The sequence below is a fragment of the Heterodontus francisci genome, chromosome 18 (genome assembly GCF_036365525.1).
Source record: "Heterodontus francisci isolate sHetFra1 chromosome 18, sHetFra1.hap1, whole genome shotgun sequence".
Taxonomy (NCBI): Eukaryota; Metazoa; Chordata; class Chondrichthyes; order Heterodontiformes; family Heterodontidae; genus Heterodontus; species Heterodontus francisci.
The window spans coordinates 74,997,892-75,011,835 of NC_090388.1; the positions used below are offsets into that span (position 1 = coordinate 74,997,892).

Consider the following 13,944-nt stretch of genomic DNA (forward strand, 5'->3'; position numbering starts at 1 on the left):
TGCTCCCCCCTCCCCGCTCCTTCTCAGATGTCTGGGGTTCCTAGGGTCTAAATTAGCTGCTCCATTCTGTGCGCCGATTGGTACATGTGGCTATGACATTTCGCAAGAATGCTGTGTCCCGGTCTAAGGCTATAAAAACCCCTCTGGATCGCAGATATAGACTGGGGGAAGGCATCAAACCTGCTGGCCTTCACAGAGCTCGCAAGCTGCGTTTTGTTTGAGTAAGGGGAAAGATCCAAGCGAGAGCACCAGAGCTGTCCAGCCAGCAGAATAAGCCGATGCTGAAGGGACGTTTTCGACGGGTTCCAGGCGAACTGAGGAGGCGAGCGCTGTCACTCCGCAGTAACATATAGAGCTCAAACAGTAGGGTAATAAGTTATCCCAAGAAGCAATGAAGAACCTGTCGGTGTCATTGAATGAGAGTGATATTTCCAGCGGGCGTAGCAGGTGGCACGTCCTACTGAATGGCACAGGTACTTGGGAAACCCTGGGCATCCCTGAGAGGGACGAGCAGTTGGCCAAAGCCGAGGTTGCAGTGCTGGGCATCATCTTCGTGGCGGCCACGGTGGGCAATAGCGTGCTGATCAGGGTCCTGTGGAGGAAGAAGAGGATGTCCCGCATGTATGTCTTCGTGATGCACCTCAGCATTGCCGATCTGGTGGTCGCCGTCTTTCAGGTCCTCCCCCAGCTCATCTGGGACATCACCGAGATCTTCCTGGGGCCAGATGTCCTCTGCAGGGCGGTGGCCTATCTGCAGCTGGTGGGAATGTTCGCCTCCACCTACATGATGGTGGTGATGACGGTGGACAGGTTTCAAGCCGTCTGTTACCCCATGGTGACTTTTCAGAAGAAAAAGGCATATTGGAATACAGCCATCTGCACAAGTTGGGCCTTGTCTCTGATCCTGAGCATTCCTCAGGTCTTCATCTTCTCCAAGACCGAGGTCGCCCCGGGGCTAGTTCAATGCTGGGCGGAGTTCATCCAGCCCTGGGGTCTCAAGGCTTACGTGACTTGGATCTTCCTGGTCATTTTCTTCATCCCCACCGTCGTTCTGACCATGTGCCAGGTCAAAATCTATAGGGTAATTCGACTGAATATTTACACCAAGACGCACCAGGGCTCCGAGCTGACCGAGACACAGACGGTGCACTCCAGAGCCAGTAACGTTAACTGCATCTCAAAGGCAATGAACAAGACGGTGAAAATGGCAGTGGTCACAGTGCTCGCCTATGTGTTGTGTTGGGCGCCTTACTTTACAGTACAGTTGTACAGTGCCTGGTACCCCAGTGACATCAGTCAGGGTGAGTCTGTCATCATTTTCTCAAATAGCTTCCTCCCTTAAAAAAAAACTTGACTTGACACACATCTTTCTGCATGAGTGTTCTTGGTTATATTTCCCAAGTGCTTCCCTTCAAATGATTCCCAAACTTTCCCTTCTGCAGTGAAAATAAACGAATCCAAATCCAAAAATGGCTTGGCGACATTGGTGTGCTCAGTAGTGTTAGTCTTCTGTATGACTTTAAGAGAGAAGCATTTATCATAAATCCTCAGTTAAAATAGCGACGGAGGAAGGTCACTGGATTATTCAATGCGATAAACAATGATCCTCGGGCTATAGTTGTCACAAACTGAGCTTTTGACGAATTTGTTGGAGAGTTGGCGCAAAGGCACACAGATTTACGATTAAAAGGAAAATAATCTGTATTTATATAGCGCCTTTTACGACCTCAGGACGTCCAGAAGCGCTTCATAGCCAATGCATTACTTTTGAAGGGTTGTAATGTAGGAAACGGGGGCGGCCAATTTGCACACGGCAAGATCCCACAGACAACAGTGTGATAATGGCCAGATAATTTGTTTTAGTGTAGTTAGTTGAGGGATAAATATCCATCAGGACAAGCAGGGAACTCCCCTGATCTTTTTCCAATTGTGCCAGGGGGATCTTTTATATCCATATGATAGGGCAAAGGTGCCCTTTGTTTAATGTCTCACCCAAAAGATGGCACCTCTGATAATGCAGCACCCCCTCAGTCCTGTGCTGGAGTGTCAGCATAGATTATGTGCTCATGGCAGAATTTTACGCCACCCCAGCGAGCCGGATGGTGGCGGGGAGTGGGGGGAGAGGGGTGGCGTAAAATGGAGTGGAAGGCTCCTATAGGCCTTCCCAACCCGCTCTCGCATCTGCCCCACTTTATGTAGGGTGGGAGGCAAAAAATGTGCCGCCTGCTCCAGGCCAATTAAGGCCCTTAAATTGCCAATTAATATCCACTTAAGGGCCTTTGTCCACCTCCACGGGGATTTTACCCATGGTAAGCGAGCGTTCTGGAGCCGGGAAAGGCCACCCAGTGAAAGATGGTGGCCTCTCAGCGCCCTGGGGGTGGGCCCAGAAAGACAGGCACAGGGCACCCAATTGAGGGCTGCCCCCACTTCCCCAACCACCCCCAGGACCCAAGATGCCCCCCCTTCCCCCAAACAATCACCCTTGCCTCACCGGGGCCTGACCAAACTTACTTGCACTCCTGGCTCCATGTCCTCGGCTGGGCTGCAGACCCAGCAGTGGCCACCGCTCCTGGTGGCACTGCTGGAACTAAGAGCTGCCGCCCGACGATTGGCTGACAGTTCAATGAGGCAGGACTTCTTCCCTCAAGCGGGTGGATGTCCCGCCTCGGAGCAATTAAAGCCTAGGGACCCCTAAAATGCAGGACGGATCGCCAGGCTAAGCAGAAGTGGGTTCGCCACAGACTTTTACGTTGGTGTCCAGCTCCCATCCACCCAATGTAAAATCCAGCCCCATGTCTCTACTTTTGTTTGGGACAAAACACCACAAATGATGGTAGTCCATAAATCACTTTATTTCACGCCTATCCTGCACTTTCATAACTTACCAGTCCCATTCGGGAATATTTATTCTGTATTAATTTGAAATCTGTGTACTAATTTGGATATTTATTTGCACAAAGATGAAAATGGAACCATGCAAAACATGGCATGATAGAGGAATTACATTCAGCACTTATGAAGTCAGTTGGGCAGAGACATCATAATAATACTTGGAGATGTTCCTTTTATCTCCAATTCCTGGAAAATCTGGACTGGTCTGCTGCAGGCCTGGCACTTTGATCTGGTGTAGCTATTTAAAATTAACTTCATGAGAATTAATTATTAACAAAATATATTGAGTATTTGATAGTAAAGCTTTGAATTTACTATGTAGATAGATAGTTTGAGTGCAGAATGCAGAATAATACATAAATATCTTCTCCATTGATTTGTGGGAAAGAGCCCGCAAAAATGTTTGCTTCTGGTCACCACCTATCAAGGTGGCAAAGGCAGCATTTCCTTTGTTCACTACTTTTAGTGGCATCATCAAGTGTACAAGTAAAACATTCATTTTTGGGATAATACCATCACTGGTAAAGCCAGTATTTATTGGCCTCTCAAAGTTGCCCTTGAGAAGGTGATGGTTAACCTTCTTCTTGAACTGCTGCAATTTGTGTGGAGGGAGTTCCAGGATTTTGACTTAGAGACAATGAAGGAAAAGTGATATCTGTCCAAGTCAGATTGATGCCTGACTTGAAGGTTCAGTCCCTTGAAACCCTTCTATAATTTGACTGAACAGAAAAGACAGGAAACCTTCCCATGATGTAAACACATAGGGACTTCAGGAACTTTTCCCGCATCAAGGCTAATTCTATATGCATCTATTGTTAATCGAGAATCTTGAGGTTAAGATACAGCAATTGTCTGAAAGCCAACACACTGTGGCATTCCTTCACGCTAGGGCAACTAGATTGAATTGGGACCCAACGGAAAGGAATGCTTCTTTCATTGGTTGCTGAATTGTATCTGAAAAGAATAATTCTTTCTTCCCATGGTGGCCAGTGATGGCACAGAACTTCCTGAGCACGAAAGTATCATTTCTGCACTGCCAGCTTGTGGAGAACAGGGACCCAAGCGAAATACACTGTGGTAACATTGTTATTTGTCTGGATTCACAGTGTGGGAGAGGAATCCCCCTCATTGCATGACAGAAAGATTTTAGCTGCAGCTCCAAGACCTCAGTAGTCTGAAATCAGTATTTCTGGAAGCTAGAAGGTCAACAACAAAAAACTCAGTAGGTGTATAGGAAGCTCCAGCCCTGGAGTGTTAGTTTGTAATGAGATGGAGGACAGCAATGTTCACTTTTGTTCCCAAACAACAAAAATATTGGATATGTAAATTTCCAAAATGTACCTTTGCATGATTGGAGTTATACTGCAATTGGCACAGATTCAAAGACAGTCTCTTGCAAAGTTTTGCACAATCTTCAGCTTTGATGTGCTAAGGATTTAGCCATGGTTCTGACTCATACTAACATTTTCCTATCCATGCAGACCTAAAATGACTAGCTAATGACACCAGAGTGGCAATATAACTTCACCCCGTGATTTTCTTTCGTGACAGCTATGTTCATTTCATTTCTCTTCTTTGTCCGCAGGTGCTGTTTTCACCATCCTCATGCTTCTGGGGAATTTAAACAGTTGTGCAAACCCTTGGATATACATGTATTTCTGCGGGCAAATCCCATGTCGCACTAAACATCAATCACACTGCTCAGTTCGCAAAGAGTCAGCTGTCACAACCAGCATCAATTTGGCTGACAAGGATGCTGCAGATGCCTTCACAATGGTTTAATAAGGCAGAAACTGGGGTCACAGACACTGAAGGAAGCAGAATTAAGAACCATAAAAAATCAAAAGGTTAAGACAATCCTGCTTTATTCCCACCTAAAATGTATTTTCTCTTTCAGACACAGATCAGGGCCTGATTTTAATTCTGTGTAAATGAATGGGTTTTGAAAGGTTAAAATCTGTCCTTCAGGAACCTATCGTCTATTTCCAGCATTTTTTTGAATTTCAACAGCAACAATTTGCATTTAATACTTGTACATTCAACATGTTGTATGACAAGTTTGTTCTACAATCTTTTCAACATAACCTATTGCTTACATATAATAGAATTCAACTAGATTTTAGTCCAATGAAGGTATGAATCGCTCCCAGATGAAATTTGGTCTATGATAGCTCTTACGCCACATTACACCAATATTGTCCCAACAAACATATCCTCAAGTTTGCCTTAAGCAGAGAGGTACGTGCCATGACAAATGTTTTCTTGTCCTGTAGATTTCTACACATTCTAGGTCATGGTTCAATACATGTTATATTAAGGCATGCATAATACTTACAGGTATAAAGAATAAGGGTTGTCCAGTTTTATAGCTCTAAACATTAGGTTGGGAATACTCAATGACAGTGCCAGTGAAAGGATTTATCAGAACCTGAAGTGCTCAATCATTTGGCAATATTGAGACAATTTAGAAATTGAATGAGGATTTGAGAGACTGAATCCGAGTGTGGCAATTTTAATTTACCTGTATTAAATTTGGATTTAAAGCGCTTACAGAGAAGTAGGACTTCGTAAAACTACTACACTACCCTCATGCATGAGCTAACACATAATTCAATCAATACGGACAATATCCAGAAATGTTAACTCTTTTTTAAACTTGTTTTAGCCTCATCAAGTTAAGTACTGAGCGCAACACTTTCCTTCAAGCAATCACAGCAATACAACAATAAGTAAGATCTCTCTAAACAGTCCCAACATTGTGCCTCAGCTTCAAGGTCACAGCTGAGTCCCTGAAATTCTGATATTCACAGTTATCATATGTAAAGAGGACCAAAATTTATTGTCAAAATAATGGTGAGGCTAACTGTGCTCATCATTATTTATGTGCAAATCACACAGCAAATTCAGAAGAGGGCAGATTGGATGAGTGCGAAAATTGGAAGGTGGCTGTGCAAGATGTGCCACTCCACTGTTAGCTTTAGGAAAACAGCACCTTGCTGTCTGACTCACTGTTCAAATGCATTGAAGCGCATATACTTGCATGGTAGATATAAACTAAACTTGAAACAAAGTTAGGGCTTGTCCATTTCAGTTTAAATACCCTTTTTAAGTAAGTCTTAATTATTGCCAAACAACCTATCTGGTACTGAAAATTAACTTTTACAAATTTGGGGTCTCATTCCTTCAGCTTTTAATTGTTGGAGATTTTATATGTTCTTTTACGTTTTCTTTGTCTCTTTTTTTCTCTCTCTTAAACCAATCTTTCTTTCTCTCTCTTTATTTCACTTTCTGTATCTGGTTTGATGAATTCATTATTCTAACTTAAACCTCTTGATTCAGACTCTGTTCTGTTCATTTCATAACACTTAAATTTGATTGGTTAGGGAGATACCCAGTTGCTTGTTCTGTCCACACAGATCCCAGGTGTCCTGTAGAAGATGCTCAACCATTTTGATTGCCCACTAATCGCAACTTCTAGTTCAAATTCTCATGGAATTTAAGCAAGAAAGGCATCATTCATTCACCAGCTAATGTAAATGCTAGCCCATTATCTGTATTTGATGTATTGAAAATGGCATGCCAACATACACAAATATCAGAGTGGAAACATCACACTTCGTTAACTAACTAGAACAACCCTAAAATGATGAGTGCTTCTGAGCTGCAATCTGGAACTGGCGATAACATTCCAATTTGCAATGTGTCCTGATAAATCAATTCAACTGCATAACCTGAATGCTGTTAACTCATAGTTATTAGACCTTCTGCCCTCTCAAGCACAGGCCAGCAAAAACATAGCTCCAACTTAGCAGCAGAATAATACAGTGTGCATTATTTATTATAATACCCCTGGCATCATAAAACAATGCATCATCTGATTTACCATGAGCAGACTATGGGAGATTAAGTAGCTTACTTTAATAAATATAGAATGGTCAGCAATATTGGAATGGTAGTTGCAATTTTTTTTTTGTATTCATTCATGGGATGTGGGCATCGCTGGCTATGGCAGCATTTATTGCCCATCCCTAATTGCCTTTGAGAAGGTGGCGGTGAGCTGCCTTCTTGAACCACTGCAGTCCATGTGGGGTAGGTACATCCACAGTGCTGTTAGGAAGGGAGTTCCAGGATTTTAACCCAGCGACAGTGAAGGAATGGTGATATAGTTCCAAGTCAGGATGGTGTGTGACTTGGAGGGGAACTTGCAGGTGGTGGTGTTCCCATGCATTTTCTGCCCTTGTCCTTCTAGTTGGTAGAGGTTTGGAAGGTGCTGTCTAATGAGCCTTGCTGCATTGCTGCAGTGCATCTTGTAGATGGTACACACTGCTGCCATTGTGCGTCGGTGGTGGAGGGAGTGAATGTTTGAGATGCGGTGCCAATCAAGCGGGCTGCTTTGTCCTGGATGGTGTCGAGCTTCTTGAATGTTGTTGGAGTTGCACCCATCCAGGCAAGTGGAGAGTATTCCATCACAGTCCTGACTTGTGCCTTGTAGATGGTGGACAGGCTTTGGGGAGTCAGGAGATGAGTTACTCCCTGCAGGATTCCTAGCCTCTGACCTGCTCTTGTAGTCATGGTATTTATATGGTTACTCCAGCTCAGTTTCTGGTCAATGGTAGCTCCTAGGATGTTGATAGTGGGGGATTCAGCGATGGTAATGCCTTTGAATGTCAAGGGGAGATGGTTAGATTCTCCCTTGTTGAAGATGGTCATTGCCTGGCACTTGTGTGGCACGAATGTTACTTGCCACTTATCAGCCCAAGCCTGGGTATTGTCCAGGTCTTGCTGCATTTCTACATGGACTGCTTCAGTACCGGAGAGGTTGCAAATGGTGCTGAACATTGTGCAATCATCAGCGAGCATCCCCACTTCTGACCTTATGATTGAGGGAAGGTCATTGAAGAAGCAGCTGTAGATGGTTGGGCCTAGGACACTACCCTGAGGAACCCCTGCAGTGATGTCCTGGAGCTCAAATGATTGACCTCCAACAACCACAACCATCTTCCTTTGCGTTAGGTATGACTCCAACCAGCGGAGAGTTTTCCCTCTGATTACCATTGACTTCAGTTTTGCTCGGGCCATTGATGCCATACTTGGTCAAATGCTGCCTTGATGTCAAGGGGAGTCACTCTCACCTCACCTCTTGAGTTCAGCTCTTTTGCCCATGTTTGAACCAAGGCTGTGATGAGGTCAGGAGCTGAGTGGCCCTGGCGGAACCCAAACTGAGCATCACTGAGCAGGTTGTTGCTAAGCAAGTGCCGCTTGATGGCACTGTTGATGACACCTTCCCTCACTTTACTGATGATTGAGAGTAGGCTGATGGGGTGGTAATTGGCCGGGTTGGTCTTGTCCTGCTTTTTGTGTACAGGACATACCTGGGCAATTTTCCACATTGCTGGGTAGATGCCAGTGTTGTAGCTGTACTGGAACAACTTGGCCAAGGTTGCGGCAAGTTCTGGAGCACAGGTCTTCAGTACTATTCCTGGAATATTGTCAGGGCCTGTAGCCTTTGCAGTATCCAGTGCCTTCAGTCATTTCTTGATACCATGCGGGGTGAATCGAATTGGCTGAAGACTGGCATCTGTGATGCTGGGATGGATCATCAACTCGGCACCTCTGGCTGAAGATTGTTGCAAATGCTTCTGCTTTATCTTTCGCACTAATGTGCTGGGCTTCCCCATCATTGAGGATGGGGATATTTGTGGAGCCACCTCCTCCAATATTACATTGGTTTATTTTAGTACATGATATTCTATTTGTTGTGTGTTCAGTATGCCCTCAATATTTGTGAGACAGTTGCATTATCTGCTATTTTCAAAGATACAATGTATTTTATATGTATATATAGTGTATCACTGGAACTTGACACTGGAGCAAGACATAGCTACACAGATCATTTTTTTGTTGCAGTGTAGATTTTGGATGTGTTATAGCGTATAGATTCAAATTGGGATCCACAAATCTTTTGTGGGGGTGGGGGTGGCTTGAGGCAAAGCCCAGCGATCCATAGGTCACAATGTGAATTCTAGATTTGTGCCAGGTTCTGAATTACTCACTAGGGAATATGAGGGATACCCATCATATTTTCCTATCACTTCAGAAGATGTAAAATAGTATATTGCTAAACAATGTGTACAGCCTAAAACCACTGTCCTGTATTTATTTACAGATAAAGTAATACAAATGTAGAACAAATTACATTTTAACAGTTAAACTTAACTGGTTAAAACCAAGACAGCAAAGGTAATTCTTACAGTTGCTCTCTAATAATTCTTTGAAGCATCGTCTATAATAGCAAACACAATATTTATTTCCAATAAAGTTCTTACTGCCCCTATATACATATTGAGGCTACATATAGAAGACTGAAGTCCACAGGAGGGTGCTTTAATTATAAGGAATTATTTTCCTTCGATATAGAAGCAGCCTCTTTGGAAGATTGTATGGTAAGAAACAGCCTCACATCACAGTAAACAATAAGTCCCTGGCCTAGGGATCAATTCAGAATTCAGTTTTTGACATTTGACAACAGATTAAATTACTTTTTCATTTGGACCGCTATCACCAAGATGAATTTGCAAATTTATCATTCAGGGTGAACTTGTTTAAACAGTCAATCTTGTCGTAGATGGAAACAGTTAGCAAATCCATTTCGGATAGTTTTTCTCATTGAAATGTTTGACTGTAATTGCAATACATATATACTGCCCATCTACATACAAATATTATCGGAAAACAAAGGAAATATCGCCCAGACATCTCAGACATAGCTAGATAGAGGCCTTGTACAAAAGTGAATGAAATAAAGACAAATTCCTGTTCTGTGACCAAGGGTTCTGCAAGAACAAGTCAATATTTGCAGAGCAAAATTTGAAAAGCACTGCATCACAAATGACAGGCAGAGATTTCAAGTTCAGTATATCCAACACATGCATTTCATTGCAGTATGCAGACACTCTAATTATTGGTAGTGAAATACATTTCGGTATTTGTATCTGTCTTTAAAAGTAATGTAAAAAGATCCATCTGTAATTTTCAATAAAAGAATTGGACAACACATTTCAGCATTAGCTCAATATTTTAGCAAATTGTTTGGAAGTTCAAACTTTGTGAACATGAATTGCATTTGTGTTGTATTGTAAATACTGCAAAGTTTAAGTAATGAAATGTGGGCATTATACAGGTTAGTAAACAGAAGTCTATGAGCTTTCAGGGGTTTGTAATGACCCAAACAGACCGGCAAGTTCATGGAATTTCAATCATCTAGTTACTGTTATACTGTGTGCTATGAGCACAAAGTCTTGAGAATTCTGTATTCTATATTTTTCCTATATTTGTTGACTTTCTAGTATGCTGTATCCATTTCTGTATAATAATAAAAGAAATCATTCTCTGCAATGATTGCACAGTTTTCCTTTGGATGATGCTGTGTTTCAGCAGTGAGAATGGGAGTCCCTTGGAGTACATCAATGTTTGCAGGCTATCTCCTACAGATAAAAGTTTGAAATCCATGGTTTTACACAGTCGGCATTTTGGAAACCCTGCCGAGGTCTTGTTTCTACTAAATCAAAGTCCATTTCAACTGAGGGGTTGAAGAACCAATCTCCTTTAGACCCAAAATAGTGCAAATACACAGTGATATTTTCATGTCAAGGCTAAACTAACAGACTTGAATTTCCTGCAAAGGCAATATTCCATCTGAACGCCAAATGGCATATCAGAAGTGGTATAAAGAACCAGAGAAAGTAGGACTTGCATTTATATCGCATGTTTCACAACCTCAGGATGTCCCAAAGTGCATTATTCTTAAGAACTTACTGGATTTTGGAATTAAACTTGTCGCAGAAAGATTTTGCTGGTACTAAGAGTGTAAGGTCCCTTTCAGCCACGTGTTAATTGCTTGTATAATGAATCTATCTGGCCCAGAAGGGAACAATTTAAATTGCTGTGTCTCATTCCTGAATGTGGTAAATCATTAAGAGATTTGTAAACAATTTAAAAGAAAATTCTTACTCTTCCTTTCTCTTTTCTCTCCCTCTTAATCCATTCTTTCTTTCCCTCTTTCTCTTTCTGTACCTGATCTGGCTCTAATACACCATCCTCCTGTGTTGCTCCTCTATTTCTTTCTCAATTCTTAAATTTCATTAGTTAAGGAGTTACACTGTTGGTCCTGTTATTCACACAGGAATGCCCTATTGCTTTTGCTGCTTTTATCAGTTCACACTTTCAACAATTTATAGGAGACAGAAAAAGTCTAACTGATGGCATATGCCAAGAATGGACTGCTCCTACAAGATCTGGGCCATTGTAATTATTTTACAGCAAGAGAAAAGGCAGAACAGTGCAAAATCCCCCAAAAATAATGGTATAGTGTACTAATAACTAAGCCACCTATGCCATGATTTCCTCAGTCTTTTGCACCGTAAAATGAGACCTGCAACACAGTGACACTATCGCAACAGCTCTACTCTCCAGGAAATTCTCATGCACCAATTTGTAGCCTTACTTTATGATCTCACTTCAATGAAAATTGAATGCTTTTAAATGGAAATGTTCATCCACAATTAACATTTCAGCCACAAATGACGACAATCCTTCAGCCTTTAGAAGTGAAGCTTCTGACAAATACTTTATACATGGGTGGCACAAACTTTGAAGCTAACATTTCAAAGTACTTTAGAATGAAATTCTGATTAAATTTTTGTTGAATTTTATTTTGAAGTACACTCCTAGCTCTTAAACTGCTGGATACGACAGCAACAAGCCATGGACAAAAAGCTGGTGTGTGGGACTAAGCATGACTACATTTTCAAAAGGACATGTTGGACCAAAATGGCCTCCTTCTGTGCTGTAAGTTTCTATCACTACATGATTCTAATAGTCTAGAGAAAAAGGAGCTTGGGAAACTGTAACCCAGCTAAATAGTGGATACAAGGAGACAGCAGAAAAATGTATCACATATTGGGATTAAAGGACAATAGCACCTGATGAATCATAAAGAGCAAAGGCGTGGGACCTGCCAGAATGATGCAGTAGAGCGATATTCTGAAAAAATGACTTTCATCTTCCCTCACCTCTCTCCTGAACCTCACTTATCCTTATCCTTCCTGTCTGCCTCATCATGTGCCTCTTACCTGGGAAGAAATTGCAGCAACAAAGGCAGGAACGGAACGGTAAGTCTTTAACTGCAATTTTCAGTATGCTGTCAGCCCATTCCTGACCAGTGAAATGCCATAAAAATTCAACCCTTGCAGAGCGAGGGAATGATAAAACAGGAGGGAACAACTTCTACATTGAATTTATTTCTGGATAGGGTTCCTCCCTCATAAAGGTGTGACCACCCTAAATAGAAAGGAAACCAATAAACACATATTAACTAAACATTATCATGTGCCTTTTCTAAGTTGTCTATTGTAAATGTTTTAGATTCTTTCTTGGAATGTGGCCATCATTGGCCAGGCCATCATTTATTGCCCATCCTTAATTGCCCTTGAGAAGGTGGTGGTGAGCTTCCTTCTTGAACCGCTGCAGTCCTTGGGGTGTAGGTACACCCATAGTGCAGTTAGGAAGGGAGTTCCAGGATTTTGACCCAGCGACAGTGAAGGAACGGTGATATAGTTCCAAGTCAGGATGGTGTGTGGCTTGGAGGGGAACTTGCAGGTGGTGGTGTTCCCATGAATATGCTGCCCTTGTCCTTCTAGGTGGTAGAGATTGAGGGTTTGGAAGGTGTTGTCGAAGGAGCCTAGGTGGGTTTCTGCAGTGCATCTTGTAGATGGTACACATTGCTGCCATTGTGCGTCAGTAGTGAAGGGAGTGAATGTTGAATGTGGTGGATGGGGCTCCAATTAAGCAGGGTTCTTTGTCCTGGATAGTGTCGAGCTTCTTGATTGTTTTTGGAACTGCACCTATCCAGGCAAGTGGAGAGCATTCCATCACACTCCTGACTTGTGCCTTTAGATGGTGGACAGACATTGGGGAGTCAGGAGGTGAGTTACTCACTGCAGAATTCCTAGTCTCTGACCTGCTCTTGTAGCCACAGTAGTTATGTGGCTGGTCCAATTCAGTTGCTGGTCAATGGTGACCCCCAGGATGTTGATAGTGGGGCATAAGGTGACAATGATGCCATTGAATGTCAAGGGGAGATGGTTAGATTCACTCTTGTTTGAGATGGTCATTGCCTGGCACTTGTGTGGTGCGAATGTTACTTGCTACTTATCAGCCCAAGCCTGGATGTTGTCCAGGTCTTGCTGCATCTGGACAGGGACTGCTTCAGTATCTGAGGAGTTGTGAATCGGTGCTGAACATTGTGCAATCATCAGCGAACATCCCCACATCTGACCTTATGATGGAGGGAAGCTCAATGATGAAGCAGCTGAAGATGGCTGAGCCTAGGACACTACCCTGAGGAACTCCTGCAGTGATGTCGTGGGACTGACATGATTGACCTCCAATAACCACAAGCATCTTCCTTTGTGCTAGCTATAACTCCAACCTGCAGAAAGTTTTCTCCTGATTCCCATTGACTCCAGTTTTGCTCAGGCTCCTTAATGCCATATTCGGTCAAATGCTGCCTTGATGTCAAAGCAGTCACTCTCACCTCACCTCTGGAGTTAAGTTCTTTCGTCCATGCTTGGACCAAGGCTGTGATGAGGTCAGGAGCTGAGTGGCCCTGGCAGAACCCAAACTGAGCATCAGTGAGCAGGTTATTGCTAAGCAAGTGCCACTGGATCGCACTGTCGACAGCCCCTTCCATCACATTGCTGATGATTGAGAGTAGTTTGATAGGGTGGTAATTGGCCAGGTTGGATTTGTCCTGCTTTTTGTGGTTACTTATTATGGATGAAACAGTAACACACACATAATAATGTTTTATCGAAAATAAATATTAAAGAGCAGACTGCAATATCAAGGCTGAAACTTTTGCAAGGTGAAGTGTCAGAACTAAAAGTTCAAAATTGCCAGAAATACAGGCCCATCAGAAAATACCTGAAAAACAGAAACAAGACAGATTAATCTTTTGATTAGAGGTGCTGTACTAGAACTAAAAAAAGGGGG

General features: G+C 42.7%; 1 protein-coding gene across 1 annotated transcript; it reads left to right on the forward strand.

The window, feature by feature from the left end:
* Window positions 1-391: 391 nt before the first annotated feature.
* Window positions 392-13,577, forward strand: LOC137379359 (vasopressin V2 receptor-like). Its single transcript, XM_068050065.1, has 8 exons — window positions 392-1,301; window positions 4,478-4,668; window positions 4,861-5,025; window positions 8,661-8,716; window positions 9,722-9,833; window positions 11,623-11,739; window positions 12,316-12,393; window positions 13,419-13,577. The coding sequence occupies exons 1-8, from the start codon at window positions 392-394 to the stop codon at window positions 13,575-13,577; spliced, it is 1,788 nt and encodes a 595-aa protein (XP_067906166.1).
* Window positions 13,578-13,944: the final 367 nt, after the last annotated feature.

Bases quoted from the DNA above. Each gene is read 5' to 3' on its own strand.
- LOC137379359 (XM_068050065.1), top strand. From the start codon at position 392: ATGAAGAACCTGTCGGTGTCATTGAATGAGAGTGATATTTCCAGCGGG. The intron at 9,834-11,622 runs GTATGCAGACAC...GTACACTCCTAG, and splicing joins AACACATGCATTTCATTGCA to CTCTTAAACTGCTGGATACG. The intron at 12,394-13,418 runs GTGAGCTTCCTT...CATTGACTCCAG, and splicing joins TTGCCCTTGAGAAGGTGGTG to TTTTGCTCAGGCTCCTTAAT.